The 17,859-nt window shown below is 41.9% G+C and overlaps 1 protein-coding gene across 2 annotated transcripts; it reads right to left on the reverse strand.

Moving 5' to 3' along the window:
• Positions 1 to 9,113: 9,113 nt before the first annotated feature.
• LOC133457845 (N-acetyllactosaminide beta-1,3-N-acetylglucosaminyltransferase 3-like) lies at positions 9,114 to 17,396 on the reverse strand. 2 transcript variants are annotated; one of them, XM_061737202.1, is made up of 2 exons: positions 17,307 to 17,396; positions 9,114 to 11,312 (listed from the first exon to the last, which is right to left on the reverse strand). In XM_061737202.1, exons 1-2 carry the CDS (start codon positions 17,333 to 17,335, stop codon positions 10,109 to 10,111), a joined length of 1,233 nt encoding a protein of 410 aa, XP_061593186.1. In that variant the 5' UTR covers positions 17,336 to 17,396; the 3' UTR covers positions 9,114 to 10,108. The 2 variants fall into 2 exon arrangements, with proteins under 2 accessions (XP_061593186.1, XP_061593187.1); XM_061737203.1 differs by lacking the exon at positions 17,307 to 17,396 and adding an exon at positions 15,956 to 16,027.
• Positions 17,397 to 17,859: the final 463 nt, after the last annotated feature.

The following is a 17,859-nucleotide window of genomic DNA, read 5'->3' on the forward strand; positions in this document are numbered from 1 at the left end:
TCATGGTCAAATTGGTTCTTTGTATTCCAAAATAAGTCATGTGTTGTATATTAAACAGTCTATCAGACTATTTTTTGATTTTTATTATTTATACATTATTACACCGCTCTATTAAATGCTATTAAATTATCCTTATCTTATCGATTGTGAGTATCATTGTTAAGGCAGTAGAACCAGTAAATCACCAATAGGTGTCAGCATTGCTATGTAAACAGAGTAAAATAAGATAAATGTTTTAAGCTATTGCATTTTGCAGAAAATCTTAATCAAATGTGTTGATTAAATTGAATAGTTAAATAAGAAGTCAAATCTACAAAGACCAATAAAATTTGCAGTAAGACAAAGTGTGCTGTAGTATGTATGTCTGTATGTGTGTATGTAGCCGTCTGGGAGATTTGCGAGGCCCTGTGCGAAATGGCCGGGGGGGCCCTCGAAATTTTGGGGTTTTTCGGGTCAGATCGGGTGTCTATATGCGCAATTTTAACTCTCCAATTAGCAAAATACTGGATACCTTCCCCTGCCTCATCATCATTTGGCTTGCCTCGACGTGGGGCCCCACGGCTGCTTGAGACCCGGTCGGATCGGTGATTTTTGTAACAAATTTATCAAACGAGCCTTTCAGAGAGGCATTAAACTCTTCCATTTTCTTTAGTTTTTTTCTTTTTTCATCCCCTGATGGAAATTTCCTGAATCTGTCTCATTCTCTCGACATTGTGTGACAGTTTGTTCCAACTCCACCCGTCTGGATCAGAGCACCTTGTGTCTGTGCTTGGTCTGACGCAGTTGTATTGAACAACAGACACGCGCATCATTGCACATATATTTATTGATATGCACAGACTAGTACACATTTAGGTCTGTAATGGAACGTGACTGTTGAAATTTATAAGGGAAAAAAGGAAAAAAAAAGGAAAAAAAAAATTTGAAAAAAAAAAAAAACGGCGCATAGCGCGAGGCCCCGTGCGGTCGCACGGTTCGCACACCCCTTGCGGCGGCCCTATGTATGTATACTAAATATAGTAATAATGCACATATATATATATATATATATATATATATATATATATATATGTCTTAGGTTTTTACCGGCATGGTATCAACCATTAATATGTGTGCAGACAAAAAAAAAAAAAAACAATTTTTTTTTTTTTTTTTTTTTTTTGTCCCTCTGTCTGGGCCCCTCCCCTGTTAATCGGGCCCTAGGCACATGCCTAGTTTGCCTTTGCGTTAATCCGGCTCTGCGTAGGACTCCTTCAGTCTGACGGAATCCTGTACTTCCGGTGTCCACCACCGGGTTCTAGGATTGCCGCCACGACAGGCACCGGAGACCTTGCGACCACAACTCTGAGCCGCCGCGTTGACAATGGAGGCAGAGAACATGGTCCACTCGGACTCGATGTCCCCCGCCTCCCCCGGGATCTGAGAGAAGTTCTCCCGGAGGTGGGAGTTGAAGATGTCCCTGACAGAGGGCTCAGCCAGACGTTCCCAACAGACCCTCACAATGCGTTTGGGTCTGCCCGGTCTGTCCAACCTCCTCCTCCGCCAGCGTATCCAACTCACCACCAGGTGGTGATCAGTTGACAGCTCAGCCCCTCTCTTCACCCGAGTGTCCAAGACATACGGCCGGAGGTCAGATGACACGACTACAAAGTCGATCATTGACCTCCGGCCTAGGGTGTCCTGGTGCCACGTGCACTGATGGACACCCTTTTGCTTGAACATGGTGTTCGTTATGGACAAACTGTGACTAGCACAGAAGTCCAACAACAAAACCCTGCTCGGGTTCAGATCGGGGAGGCCGTTCCTCCCAATCACGCCTCTCCAGGTATCACTGTCATTGCCCACGTGAGCGTTGAAGTCCCCCAGTAGAACAATGGAGTCCCCAGTTGGAGCACTATCCAGTACTCCTCCCAGGGACTCCAAGAAGGCCGGGTACTCCGCACTGCTGTTCGGCCCGTAGGCACAAACAACAGTGAGAGACCTTTCCCCGACCCGAAGGCGCAGGGAAGCGACCCTCTCGTTCACCGGGGTGAACTCCAACACATGGCGACTGAGCTGAGGGGCTATAACCAAGCCCACACCAGCCCGCCGCCTCTCACCCTGGGCAACTCCAGAGTAGTGGAGGGTCCAGCCCCTTTCAAGGAGCTGGTTCCCGAGCCCAAGCTATGTGTGGAGGTGAGCCCGACTATCTCTAGCCGGTATCTCTCAACCTCACGCACAAGCTCCGGCTCCTTCCCCCCCAGCGAGGTGACATTCCATGTCCCCACTGCGAGGGTTTTGGTCCAGCGATTGGGTCGTTGAGGCACCCCGCCACGACTGCTACCCAGATCACATGGCACCGGCTTGTCATGGACCTTCCTGCGGGTGGTGCATTTCGGGCTGAGCCCGGCCGGGTCCCACGGGCAAACACCCGGCCACCAGGCACTCGCCTTCGAGCCCCAACCCCAGGCCTGGCTCCAGGGAGGGGCCCCGTTGACGCCGATCCGGGCGACGTTACGGTCTTCGCTGTCTTCCTCTTCATAACAAGCTTGTGAACCGCTCTTAGTATGGCCCATCACCTAGGACCTGTTTGCCATGGGAGACCTTACCAGGGGCGTAATGCCCCCGACAACATAGCTCTTACGATCACTCGGGCACACAAACCCCTCCACCACAGTAAGGTGGCGGTTCAAGGAGGGGTGACTGAAACTTGTCAATCTAAATTGTTTTTGTGTAATTATTATATCAGCTGTCATCATTTATTCAAGCACTGCTCATATTTTTTTCTCATTAACTGAATAAACTGCTGTGAAAAGCGTCTCGGATTCTGTGGTGCAGAGGGCAGGGTCTCTCTCTGATGACATTTGAAAAACTGGATCAGGATGTAATTAGGCCCCGTCCCAATACTCCCCCTCGCCCTCGTTTTCTTCACTACCCCTAAATTTTGCGCGTTCCCGTGAGGGTAGTGGTGTCCCAATTCCTCTTTTACCCTAGGGGGAGTGGGCATAACAAGGGCGAGGGGCTGAGAATAGCCCCTTCACAGCTAGGGATTTCACATGCTGACTTCGCGAGCGAGGGGGTATAAAAATTTCCCCAGAATGCTTTTCGTCGTCATTTGCGGACTGAATCCAAAAAAAAAACATGGCGGACATTTCTTATTTTTTTTGTGAATAAAATCAATATTTTGAGTTAGTTTCTGCATAAAAATGCGTTTTGATTACATTTCTAGCGAGAAATATATATTTTACTTTCATAATATTCACTCAGTGAATGTACATAATCCCTTTTTTGTCCGTTGTTCGTGAAGATCGCGCCGGAATAAAGGCTGTTAACCTACGCCGTAGGCTCTGCGTCGATTTAACGCGGACCCATAAGCTCCGGAGCCGGCAGGCAGAAATGTCGAAATTTTCGGAGCAAATTTCTTAACAGGCGTAGCTACAACTGTTAGATTTCATCTATTAAACCAACATCTTCCTAAATGATTTATTTCGGCCAGCGTAATTCTCAACAGAGCTGCAGGTTTCTCTCCCGGGACGATGGCACAGCTTGACCCGGCGATCACGTCTGTCCCCCCGGCTGTGAGCTGCTGCTGCGCCCCAGGGCCGGCGGCTCTTCTCATCTCCGAAAACGTCGAGTCAAATTTCTTAACAGCCGTTATTTGGATAAACTGAGCCCAGGTTGGGGATCTTAAAGGTTACTTTTACGCCTGAAGAAATATTAAAACTTAATAAAGTGGCATATTAACAGCGCTACAGCTGAAATTAAAACAGCTTTTGGCTCTCAGCTTCCTGATCAGGGTAGGGATGAAAACAAGGGGGAGTGGGGGTATTGGGACAGGCACCTGGGCCAAGTGCCCTAGATTTCAAGTGCCCTAAAATCTCCCCCTTCTTTTTTAGGGGGTAGGGAAGAAAAGAAGGGCGAGTGGAGAAAAGAAGGGCGAGTGAAGAAAAGTAGGAGGGTATTGAGATTGGGCCTTAGTCTGGCATTATGCCATGTACATTTTATAACTGGGAAACATTGCGATCAGACCTGTGTAACCAGATGTCACGATGTCTCCACGGTAAGGGGAGTGCTCGCATTTGTTCCTTGATCAAGCATCTTATTCTCGAACGGAAGAGATGCCTATATCTGTCCTTCTGATAAAAGAACAGATGAATGAAAACAAAACGTATGTGCTGAGTCCAACCTGTTAAACCACATACTAAGGCCTTGGTTTCATGAAACATGATCAGATCTGTGTAACCACATGTCAAGATGTCTCCACGGTAAGGGGAGTATGAATCAGGTTTGAGCAGCTGAACTGGGGCTTTGCGCTTGCGTTTGTTCCTTGATCAAGCATCTTATTCTCGAGCGGATTACTTTGGAAGAGATGCCTATATCTGTCCTTCTCCTTCTGATAAAAGGACAGATGAATGAAAACAAAACTCATGTGCTGAGTCCAACCTGTTAAAACACATACTAAAACCACACCATTGTCATTTCTGTGAAAATTGCACACTAAGAAACAGGACACTTGCTGTTACAAGAAGCTTGTACAATCAAATAAATAAATAAAAACATTTTGAACATCCTTTCAACTTTGAGAAAATCCCCGAGAAATTAATTCACTTAATTTCAATGTTTTTGATACGAGGTTAGCAAATACTGGGTGGGTGGTATGATTTTGTGTGACTGGGATGATGCTAAAAGGCTATATCAATTAAGAAAAATTTAAAGTATACAAAAAGAAACCATTCCACAGGTCCCCACCTTTGTCATCCAAATGTCTGTCATGTGTCCAAATACCCATTCAAGGCCAGAAATGTCAAAGTCACACTTCCATTTAAGCAGGTAATGCCAGGGACTTCAGGTCACCACTCAGCTTCTGAACACAGTTGTCAAAGTAATGATACTGTCATATATTAAACTCAGTTCCACCTCATTTAATCCTATGTGCTTGTTTTTTATGTAATTTTAGTGATTCCTAGTGTGAGGCAAATACAACCTCGAAGAAACAACAATACAGCTTTATTCATTGTGCCATTACTAAAAAAAAAAAAAAAAAGCCAAAATACTAAAGATATGGATAATACTGAGTACCTCTATGATTGAATACCTTCTAGACCCACTTTTAGCAGCAAAAGCAGTAAGTAGTCATCTTCTGAAAGATATTTTTAGTCTCTCACATCACTGTCAAGATGTTTTGGCCGCTTTTTTCTTTTTTCTCTTTTCTTTTACAATGTTGCTTCAGTTCATTTAGGTTTTTTTGGGTCTGGTGTAATTAGACAGACATTCTCCAAGTGATCTTCTCACAAGAAGCTCCAACAGCCCAAACCGCCTTCTACGGTGATGACTCGAATGTGGGTCAACAACTTCAGCTGCCCCACCAAACACAAGCAGGAAGCAGGAAGAAGGCAAATATGGGAAAACATTAAGAAATTCAATACAACAAACATGACACGTATCCACACGGGGGGGCAGGTATCCAATAACATGTTTCGGAATCTTATTTGGCTAAAACAAACCTACAGGACAGGTTTGAGAAGTCGCGGGAAAAAGCACTACACAGAGGATCCGTTTATGGAGAGTAATGACACACTGAACATAGTTTTTTTAATTTCTTATTTATGTTTTATTGCTTATTTGTTTCCTGATTGCAGATGTATATGACACTGAACAATTATTAGATTTTTTATTGGGCATTGTAAAAGTGGATGAGGCCTTTTGCAGTAAAAAAAAACCCCAGCATGACCAGCACTCCTCAAACCAAGCACATGTAAACACCACAGAGGTAAACATTGCAGATGTAAACATTTACCCAGGAGATGGAGAGATGTCCACTTGGGGAGAGGCTACAGGCTGAAGAGAAAGGATATTAGATTACATTAGATTGTCCTTTATTCCTCCCTCAGTGGGGAAATTCGCTTTGTGCAGCAGCAGTACACACAACACACACATGCAGCGAAAGGGTAAAAAAAGTAAAAAAAAAAAAATTTAATTACAAAATATATAAACGGAATGAAAATAAAAGTAGTGCAGTAAGATGTTATGATATGTTATCTTTTGATAAAGTCAGAGAATTTCTGATGGAGCTGTTATATCCATATATATTGTTTCCAAAACCATAATCTGTCTATTTGTCATCCATATTTTGATTACTTTGGTAAACTCATTACAACACCTCATGTCAACTTTAGTTTACAGCCTGTGGAGATTTATTACAGATGACATTTTAACCAAAAAGGATTGGTGAAAATGCAGATCATTTTTTTGTTTTCTCTGTTGTAGTCATCCCTGTAGTGTAAACATTATGTTCTTCCTTTTTCCATCCGCACACAGTCTAGTGACGTTTTTTTGCATAGCCACTGTTCAAAGTAGCCTGCATGGAGACCAAGCACCAACCATCTAACTTCCGGGTTCAAATAGAATAGAATAGAATAGAATAGAATAGAATAGCTAGAATAGAATAGAATAATTCTAGTCTGAAGGCCGACTTCAAGCAGACTGTATATATGTTTATTTCTGCTCTAAAGTTGGATATTTTAACATGGGACTCAATAGAGATTGTTTCCCTTTTGCAACCAGACCCTAGTGGTCAGTCAAGGAACTGCAACAACTCGTAGCTCCGTGAGGACCCAACCCAGAAGTTAGATGGTTGGCAGACATAACACGGTCCATCACTCCTGATTGATTCCTCATCCACACATATCTCTGCACAGATATTGAGGACATCCTTCCACACATCGCCACCATGTTATCATAAATCCTTACAAGTCAACTGCAGATGTTGAGAAAACATCTGTCAATCGATGCAAAAGGAGGAAAGTTCCACTAGCCCTCACTCACTACCACTAGCCCTCACCCACTACCACTTCACCCTCAAAATGAAGCCACAAGGGGTAGGGCTTTGTAATCTTCCCTAGGGATTGGGACACCGCTTGCTACGTCACTGCGTGGTTTACGTTCGGGTACGTAAGCGACTGCGTAGTTACGTTTGCACATACGTCACACCATATCAGGAAGCCGAGAGCTAAAAGCAAGCTAGAAGCTGTTTTAATTTCCGCTGTTGCGCTGTTAATATGCCACTTTATTAAGTTTGAATATTTTTTCAGGCGTAAAAGTAACCGTTAAGATCCCCCAACCTGGGCTCAGTTTATCCAAATAACGCCTGAAATTTGCTCCGATGTTTTCGGGGATGAGAAGAGCCGCTGGCAATTGATGGTTCTGCGTTAAATCGCCGCGTAACCTACTTCGTAGGCTCTGCGTTGGTGTAACGCGGAACCATAAATCAGCCTTTATTCTGGCGAGATCTGAAAAAACTTCCCAACAACGGGCAAGCGAGTGATAATGCACATTCACTGAGTGAACATTATGAAAGTAAAATATTTATTTCTTGCTAGAAATGTAATCAAAATGCATTTTTATGCAGAAACTAACTCAAAATATTGATTTTATTCACTAAAAATGAGAAATGTCTGCCGTGTTTTTTTGTTTGATTCAGTCTGCAAATGATGACGTAAAGCATTCTGGGAAATTTTCTCTAGCCCTCGGTCGGCAAGTCAGCATCTGAAATCCCTCGCTCTCAAGGGCTAGATTCATACACCCTACCCCTCGTTATGCCCACTACCCCTACATGTCTTATCTAAAAGACAGGGAGTATTGTGTGTCTTTATGTAGCTACAAATTAGAGCTAACAAAAGTAACATGAGGAGTTCCTCAAGGTTCAATTTTGGGGCCTTTATTGTTCAACATCTACTGTATATGCACCTCTCCAAATTATGAAAAAGAACAAAATGTGTAACCATAACAGATTACACAGAAATCTATATAACCAGGAGACTACAATCTGATAAAAACATATGCACTGATCAAATTAAATAAGACATGTGCCAGAATTTTCTTGAGTTAAATGAATATAGTGTTTGGGCTCAAGGAAGAAAGATTAAAAGTCACCACTCAGCTTTAAGCAGTCAAGCTCGAAACCAAGAGCCCAGCCCGAATTCTGGGATTGGTTCTGGACTCAGACACTGACCAGCTCAGTGTCCGCTGTCTACATCTGCTTATATAGTCATTCCTGCAGTGCACTAGCTAGCCATTATGTCTGAGTCTTTCCTTTCTCTGTTCTTCATTTTCTCTGTCTGTTTTCTCTTTTCCTGCTCTGATCTTTCCTTATGATCCAGGTCCTGGTCCAGGTTTCTTCCCTCCTAAAGGGGAGTTTTTTACCTGACATTGTTTATTTAATAATTTCTCGTGGGTCATGTTGAAAGTGCCTAGAGACAACTTCTGTTGTAATAGATATATATAATATATAAATAAAATGTAATTGAATTGACCTGAAATTTAACAGCCACATTAAGGTAACTTTTAACATTAAGCTATAATCGCCTGCTGAAGATATCAAGTATTAAAGGACTGATGTCTCAACAGGACTTAGAAAAATCCCAGCCCTCACTAAGAGAGTGGACCATATAATTTCCGTTCTTAGATCTTTACACTGGCTTCCTGTCACAGAATAGATTTTAAAATCTTGCTGTTGGTTTATTAATCTCTGAACGGTCTCTGGACCAAAGTACATCTGTTATGAACCAACCAGAACCCTCAGGTCATCAGGGTCACGCCTACTTTCTGTACCCAGAGTTAGCAGCATTCAGCTTTTATGTTTCTCAACTGTGGAACAAATTCCCAGAATGCATCAGGGATGCTGAAACTCTTGTATGCTTTAAATCATCATGAAAAACTTTTTTTTTTTACTGCTGCATTTCACTAATCTCCATTAATGCACTATAACGTGTATTTCATGCATTTTTTCTGTTTCTTTTTAAATGTATATCTCTCTTTCTAAATCTCTCGGTCTCTCTTTAACTTTTGAATCTGCTTTTAAACTCTTTAACTTTTTAATTCACTTTTAATTGCTTTTATATAAAGCACTTTGAATTGTACCTGTACATGAATCGGTGCTACAATAATGCATTTGCCTTACCTGTAGGTCATACAATTCTGCTTTCTTTTCCCCACAATGTCTCCATAAATAAATAAAAACTTCTAAAGCGTGTAATGATATCCTATGAAATTAACACGGCATGTAATGAAAAGAATGTATTATGAGAAGATTTATTTAACATTTTTTATTACTAAAACATGCAATTTAATACAGCAACAAGGATAGTTCTGTTTACCAAGACGACACAATATTTTAAGATCCAAATTTACAAAAATTAAGAGATCACTTGGAGTACATGCTGATTTTTTGGCAATGACACATTGATGACTATATGACTAATATTTAACACACCAGCCAACCCAAAAAAGGACGTGTAAATAGATTTAATGCAAGTTTCATACTTTTACATTATACTGTAAGAGGTTTAAACTCTTATGATCCTAAAACACTCATGAAGTTGCTGTAAGGTTGTTACAGTTACAGTTCAATCATCTTTGTTTTAAAATCATCTACATTTTAAAGAATTTTTTCTTATTCAAGAGTTCCACTGAAACTGTTGCAGCCAGTATCAGATGATTTATAAAAGTTATTGCTTCCTAAATATCTTTTATATATTGTTGATAAACCCTTCCAGACCCAGTAAAGCACCCAGGAAAGACATTACTACTTCTTTCATACCACCGCAAAACTCTTTTACATGCACAACTGATTTGGCTCTTGGGAATGATTTTGGTGACAACTTGCTGCAGTTAGCAAAAACACAAAGTCTGTGAAATTCCTGAAGTGGACAAGCATGCAGCCTTCAGAAAAATATAAAGTCAAATGCTGAAGCAATCACTGGTTCACTGCAGATTTATCCAGTTTACCGTTACACAACCATGGATGGATGGATGGATGGATGGATGGATGGATGGTTCCACAGGTGGATTGATGCTTCGTGCAATGTGTTGTGGTGCAAAAGCAAAGACAACCAACAACTGTGCATCCTTCTTGTATTTGTGTGTTGTTTTAGAAATTGTGCTTCTGCTGGCCTGAGTTGCTGCTTCTCTTGGCCAGACCAGTCATGGAAAGCAACCTTTAACCCTTGCAAGGTCCTGAGGGATAGGCAAAGCCCAAAATGAAGTGAAAAATGACATGGAAAAGTATACATTTCCCGTAGTTTCCCAAGTTCTTCTGCAAAGTGTAAGTGACCGTTTGGTGCTGTTATCTCTATTCTCTCTCACAATTCAGATGAGGGTCATGGATTTGTTTCCACAGCAGAAACATCTGAGGTGGAAGGACTCTGTGCACAAGAAGAAGCTCTTTCAAAAAGCAAGCTTCATGATGGGGTAGTTTAATGGTGAGCAGGTTTATTCCCAGAACTTTCACACCATGATGGAAGGAGGGTGCAAGTCCTGCTTTGGCTAGACACATCCCCATGTAAACGTCATCTATGGGATGGAAAAGTACATCCCAAGACATTCTGTAAATCACCATTGCAGTGTAGCCAGACAGCAGGAAGCCCCCGCCCCCGCAGTAAGGGGGGTATGACTCTGACTCCTGTACCTGCACTGGAACATAATACTTGCTGCTTGAAAACCTAATAACCTTCGCATTTGGTATGATGTGACCAGTGAAGAGATGCTTGCTCCCAACATTGTCTCTGAGACTTTGGAGATACGTAACCATGTTATCTGTGTTTGACAAAACATCGTCGTCACCATTAAGCAGAAAGCGAGCATTCGGACAGTTTCTTTCCATCCACTCCAGGAAGAGTATCTGCTTCAAGGTAAGATTGTAAAACGTGTCGCTGAAGTCCCACTGGAGGATGTCACTGTACTCGCGTTGCTCCATCTCAAGCAGTTTGTTCAATCGTTCCTTCTGAAAACCAGCACCCGAAGTTCCCGAGATGAACACCCTCCGAATCCACACGCCGTTGTGCAACCTCTCTGCAGCCCACGTTTTGCGCAGCACCTCTCGGCGGTCGTAGTTCCCCGGGGAGCTTTTAACCACCAGCAGGAGGAAGACGTCTCCGGACCGATCAGCGCCTCCACATTTACCAGGGGTGTCCAGCAGCATGGGGAAATACCGACAGTGGCGGTAGTACAAAAAGTCTTTTAAATGACCAGGAAGAGAGTTGAAGTCTGTGACATTGGTAACAGACGTGTTTCGGTCACATCTCGGCATGGGACGTCCCGTAGGGCTGAAGGCGGTGCTGAAGGCGGCGCTGAAGGCGGCGCTGGTGGCGGCGCTGAAGGCGGTGCTGGGTGGAGATGCTGGTGGCGGCGCGCTCCCTGCAGCAACTTCTCTGGCCACACCAAAGTGCAGCCTCAGCACGTTGGATTCTTTAGAGTCTTTATTTATGCAGATGTAAACAACCATGAGGACAACTGTCACCAAGAGGGTTTGTGGTAAGATGCGTTTTCTTAAAGCCCTGCAAGAAAATAAGAAGTATACATCACATATGATTATTTTGATATATAGAATGTATAGAATAAAATAAATTAAATTTTTGAATATCAGATTTAAAGCGACACTACGTAACTTTTCCACCTTAATATCATATTTCCAGAGTCATTGTGATGGTACATCAACTTCCAACAGGTTTAATGACACCTCTGTCATGGTCTGAGGGAGTCTGTATCACCTTCACTGGCACTATGTAACTTTGAGGAGCATGGTAGGAACCCTGCCACACTAAAAAACTACAAATCGTTACGACTTTGACTGCTTTACGGCATACGTCACTTCCCCCTCCTTCCCGATTCGCAGTCGAGACGAAAATGGGCGGGGCTTGGAGCTCAGAGCTCCGCAGAACCTGTTGCTGCGTTGTGGCTGCAGCAGCTCCACACAACAGACGTGGGGAAAAGATCCTAATGGTTTAACTTTTCAACAGTTTCCTGCTCGGAGGCAGAACCACGCAGGCCAAGTATCTGATATAACAAAGTAAAAGAGTGAAGGAGTCGTCGGCTCGCTTTGGATCGCGGCTGTAACGACCAAACACCTTCCACAAGCCTGAATTATGGTTCTGCGTTAAATCGACGCAGACCTACGGCGTAGGGTACGTGGTGACGCGCAATATACGGTGCGTGTCGCCGCGTACCCTACGCCGTAGGCTCTGCGTCGATTTAACGCAGAACCATAACTCAGCCTTAAACCACAAACACTCACACAGACGGGCGTCGGATCAAAACACGGGTTTTATTCCCCACTTCGCCAGCTAAACGCAGTTACTGGCCAGCTCTCTGCGGTGCAATTAACCCCAATCTTCAGATAAAACTAGTTTGTTGAGGAAAAAATATTAACTCTTATTTGTAGCTGCAGAGGAAAAAAATAATCTCACGAGGAAAACAAAAATAATCACGCATCGGAGCCTCTTCACCATAATATAGCAGTCAAAAAAAAAGAAAAGAGAAGTAAGAGGGATACAAAACATGTACTGTATGTTGTACTATTATACTAATTTATTGAAACACATGGCTCTTCAGTAGTGATTTCATATGGATCCAGACCGTTAATAATCATTATTTTCTCCATATACCGCTCCCTGGCTTCCTTGTTTAAGGTATCCCGGTAAATTCCAGTTCCTTTCCAGCAGTTTAACATCTTTTTTTTGCGTTCAGTCTGTTCACTTGGTGAAACAGAAAAGCGTCCCGTGTCCTCTCATCAAAACAAATGCAGCGACGGGGACAGGAGTTTTCCGGCAGTACGCGCTGGTGCTCATGGGAAACGTAGTGTTCTTTCTTGTAAAACACTACCGCTTTGGTCCAAAAGATGCCGCCAAACTCAGAAAAGCTGAAAGTTACGTTGTGCTGCTTTAAGTCATTTCAGTTGACGTTTCCGTTTCTTATGTTCAGGTCATGAGGTGTAAGCACAAGTAACGTTTTAGTTACTTTAAAAAAAAACATTATTTTAAATGCTCCCATTAATGCCCCATTGCCCCTCTAGCCTTCATTCCAGCATGGTACTGTATGGATTTGCATTGTGCACCGTGTTCTGCATTCTGATTGGCTAAACAGTCTTCCCGCTTCTTCACTTCCTGTATCAATAACGTTGGTCGCTTAGAGGCCATAAGCAACAATGCTGAGAATGGCCAATGAGCTTCAGCTAGCAGCTCAAGAACGGGACCCTTTGATGAATCGTTCGTTACAGTTCTAGGATATAATCGATGGTGGCATGTCGGTTTATAAGAATCTTTTTGCCCAGAAGGAAAAAGAGCGACAACAACTACCTGTTATGTTGTTCTCTCGAAAAAACACACCTGTGGGCTTTAGAAGACAAAGACGCTACAGAGCGAATCAGGATGCAGCGGCATCAGAAGAGCAGTGAAATACGTAGGAGGCGGTGCTGATTTCCGCACTTTGAAGCCTTGTTGTGGAAAAGGCTAGAGCTGCGCGAGTTTCTCACTCTCACGCAGTGCCACTCGGTCTCTGCATGCTCAGACGCTCTCAGCCAATCAGGAGCAAGCAACAGCACATGAGGCGCCTGCTCGTCACACACGCAGCCAGACAGCTGTAGAGGCAGAACGCAACGAGTGCAGTACCAGTGTTAGCTGTTTCTGTGGACTGCAATGTTATGTGTGTATCAAACGTAAGTAAATATTGATTGCATGAGAGAGTTGCATTTATTACTTTACGTTGTGTTCATGAGGTGTAGTCTGTAGTTACTGTAGCTTAGTTAGTCATGGGTCATGTCCAATTGAGTTAGCTGTTAAAGGAGCACAGCAATGTTTACAACACTGTTTATTAGGGCCCGAGCACTTACAGTGCGAAGGCCCTATTCTATCTGTAGGAGTTCTCGTTGTTTTTCTCGTTTTTATTTTTCCGATGAAATGAGGGCCTTTTTGCCCCCCTAAACGTGCCCCAAAAGTCATCAAATTTTGCACGCAAGCCAGGCCTGGCGAATAATTTGATATTTAATGGTTTGCATTAATGGGCGTGTCCTAATGGCTCAACAGCGCCCCCTAGAAAACTTTGTGCCTCAAGCCCCACAATACGGTTTGACGTACATGCACGAAAATCGGTACACACCTGTATCATGTCGCAACTTAAAGAAAAGTCTCTTGGCGCCATGGCCGAGACCGAAAAGGAAGTCGGCATCTAGATCCTGCGACGACGCGCATTACTTTTCTCAGTCAAAAGCGTTACCATGGCGACGATATACGCCAAAAAGCATAATACTTAATAATAATTAATTTAGAAATAATATCTCCACGTTGCGAAACTCGCCTTCTCTTGGCTCGCCATGACTGGTAATGTTTTATGAATGCACACACACTCGCCCACTACGTTTCCTCTGGTCTGGACACTTCACTGGCCAGAAATAACCGTTTGGTAACAGTAATTGAGTTACTGAATTTAAAAAGTAATGCGTTAGAGTATTAGTTACCGCCAAAACTAACTGCGTTACTGTAACGCGTTACTAAATAACGCGTTAGTCCCAACACTGCACATTATGGGCCAAATCCACAAAAGGATTGCGCGGCTTTTGCGGCCGCTAAACCGGTGCAAATGAGACAAAAAGAGAGCGTCTAATTCACAAAGCACCCGCAAAGCGCGAATTGCACCAAAAACTGCGCTGCCAAGCAAATAGTGTCATGGTGCGCCTGTGCCATTTGCATGCATGTAAATTAGGTAATATCCATACATTCGGCGCAAAATTGCCCCCTTTCTATGCAAATAAGCTTCATTGCAAAAACCGTCTAATTCACAAAGGCCAGCGCTATTTGCCACACGCAAAAATAGTGGAGCAAATACCGTCTTTTCGAAGCGTGTATTAACTGCGCGCAAACTCACTCCTCACTCCCCGTCTGTGTCTGTTTCTCTCTCTCTTCAATATCATTCAAGCCTGTGTGATACTGAATGATATTAAAGGTGAAATCTACAGTCAGACATGACTGTAGACAGTCAGATCAAGTGGGGTTGTGGACTTATCTCAGATTTAAAAATAAAAATAACTGGACGGAGCTCAGGATTCATCCATACAGTAAGGGGCTGCTTTATTACAAACAATTCCACCATATAAACATATAAATCTAGAATGTGTGTGTTTAACAGCTGACCTGTTAATGTGTGTAGCAAAACACAGAACATGAATTACCGGTAGATCCTGATCTGAAGTTACCAGTGCTGTGCCTTGTGCGTAAATGCGCACAGTTTCTTAACATTTGACATTTCATTAGCTTATGTCACACATTCTGGATTCATTAAAAATCAACTGAAATATTGCAAGTCTTTTATTATTTTAATATTGCTGATCATGGCTTACAGCTTAAGAAAACTCAAATATCCTATCTCAAAAAATTAGTTATTATTCTGGGAATCTTAATCTTAAACTGTAAGCCATAATCAGCAATATTAAAATATTAAAAGGCTTGCAATATTTCAGTTGATTTGTAATGAATCCAGAATGTATGACATAAAATAACTACAAATGCAAGTCAGAACAACATGATGGATTTCACTAGGTATTATCTTTCCCAACACTTGTATACCCCCCCCCCATATCTTGAAATGTGATGTCCCAGCGTCCGTGACGACGGTGGTCGCTATCAATCACGTTTTTAGCGCTCTTTGCAGTGTTACTAATTTACAAACTTACAAAAATGAAAAGAAAGCAGGCAACCCCGCAATTGTTTTTCAAAGAAAGAAGGCAAGTGATGAGTCCAATGTTGCCCCAGTCAGGCTATTAACGAGGCTGTTAGCCACTGATGGATTCATTATGCAAGTTCATCTTAAGGTAAGATATCAAATCACCCTACCCTCTTATAAATCTGTTTAAGGGAAATATTTGACTTTTTTTACCTTCTTTCTCTCTTCTGCTCCCTCCCTCTCCTTTTTGCATTTGGACTTTAACTTTTTTAAGTTAAACTGGGATGTCCACGTGATACTGTTGCACTGACATAGTGGATGAAGTGAACAGAATAAGTTAAATGGCGTTTGTCAGATACGCTTTTTCTGCCCTTTAACTCTGCCGCAAAAGAATTTGTCGTCAACTGACGACAAATTCTTCCTGGATATTGTCACATATTGATATGATGTTATAGTTATTTATTTTTTTGCACAGTATCTTCCTTACATTTTTCTAACTCCGCTATTACTTAAAGGAGCATGAGGCTCCTTTTAAGAAATTAGACTCTCTAGCGCCACCCTTCGCCAAGACGGCCGTCGGGGGTACTGAAGCCAACAGTGAACGGGAGAACGGGGAGAATGCGCATGCAGCGTCATGTGATGTCACATCCGCAGGACAGCGCGGGAAATTCGGCCTCCGAATTGCAGCACATTTTGCAGCACACAGCCTGTTCAAAGCAAACGGAGAGATACACTAGAGGGCTCATTCGTTTTGATTTGGAACGCTTCATCTGACATTATTACTAGAAAACTTAAAACGTACACAAATTTTTTTTCATAAATCCTGCCTCAATCCTGCCTCAAGCTCCTTTAACGTTCTTTATGTTGTTACTGTGGATCAGTGAGTAGTCCTTTGAACAAAAGGGTAGTGGATCAATCTCCAGTCTTGTCACGCATCAGGTTTTTTTGGGAAGGAGGATTTGCTCAAATTGTGAAATGCAAGTGCAAGACAATTCATCATTGTACTTTTTTTCTTTTTATTAATGACTTTCCAAGCAATAACATGCTGTCCTTCTTAAGGGTAATTTTCATAAAGCATCCCAATTAATATTACTGGCATCATTATGAGCCTACTACATGCCACTGCATTTTTTTTTTCAATATATGAAGAAGAATGGAAATTGACCCGCTTGTCTGCATGATAAGGTATTCAATCTCTCCTTTCAGATATATAGACTAAATATATACGTACATGCCGGTATAAATGGGGGAGGTTGTGCCATAAAGCAATTTCACAAAAAAAACTTCTGCTTACAACCTCAAATAGTCGAAAGTGAAAGGGAAAGAGGAAGGGGAAATAAAGAAAGAAAGAAACTTTCTGGTCGCTCATGAATTCTTTTCTGGTAACAGTAAACGTCTGTAATATTCTTGGCTTTCAAAATCTCTTGGTTTTCATATTAATGATGACTTCAATATTCTGGCTCTGTTACCATAAATAAAATTGAATTGAGTTCAAAGAAAAAATAAGAGCTGTTATTATTAATATAATTAGGCTACCATCTTAATAAGACATAACAAACAGAGATTTCCTGAAATCTTAAACGGTTTCTAATGAAAATGTTAGAGTAGTAATAGAGTAATAATAATAATAATAATAATAATAATAATAATAATAATAATAATAATAATAATAATAATAATAATAATAATAATAATAATAATAATAATAATAATAATAATAATAAACACCACAAATACAATAGGGTCCTCGCACCTTCAGTGCTCGGGCCCTAAATATGTTAAAGTTACAGTATAGCCCCACCATATCTCTACACGTGTATTTATTCAGCAATCCTTACCTATTCATGATGTTACAAGCAGATGACATCTCACTGAAGAATTGTAAGTCTCTACTGTAGAGTCACTACACCTGGAAAGGCTGTGGAAGCTGAACTGGTTGAGAAAAGCTGCTCAACCAGGGAGAGATAACAGTCCAGCCAATCAGGTTGGTCCTGTGCGTGATTGTTATTTGTGAAATCCCGATTGGACAAATCCATGGCCTATCAGAAAAGTAGCAGTGGCCCCTTTTTTTCTTTGCAAGTGTTTTGCAAATTGTTATACAAATTGTTTAAAAACTGTACCCCGAAATTGTTGCTGTAACAAGGTTTTGATGCCAGAGGGCGCCAAAGACCAGAGGAACAAGAGGAAAACTCTTGTTACAGTTTTTTTCGATTGCTTACACACTAAAATTAAAAGTAGTACACTATTAGCAAAACCTTACACTCAAGAAGCAAAATATCAGCCCATAATTGCACAACTATAAGCACATTGTCAACCTCACACTTGTTGCAAAACTCTACACAGTGATTTTCAAAACACTAAACACACTAAACGTACATAACACACAAAAAT

This window comes from Cololabis saira, chromosome 13 (genome assembly GCF_033807715.1).
Source record: "Cololabis saira isolate AMF1-May2022 chromosome 13, fColSai1.1, whole genome shotgun sequence".
Lineage (NCBI taxonomy): Eukaryota > Metazoa > Chordata > Actinopteri > Beloniformes > Belonidae > Cololabis > Cololabis saira.

Excerpts from the sequence above, each read along its gene's own strand:
- LOC133457845 (XM_061737202.1), bottom strand. The coding sequence starts at position 17,335 with ATGTCATCTGCTTGTAACATCATGAATAG. Across the intron at positions 11,313-17,306 it reads GCTTGTAACATCATGAATAG|GGCTTTAAGAAAACGCATCT; the intron begins GTAAGGATTGCT and ends ATTTTCTTGCAG.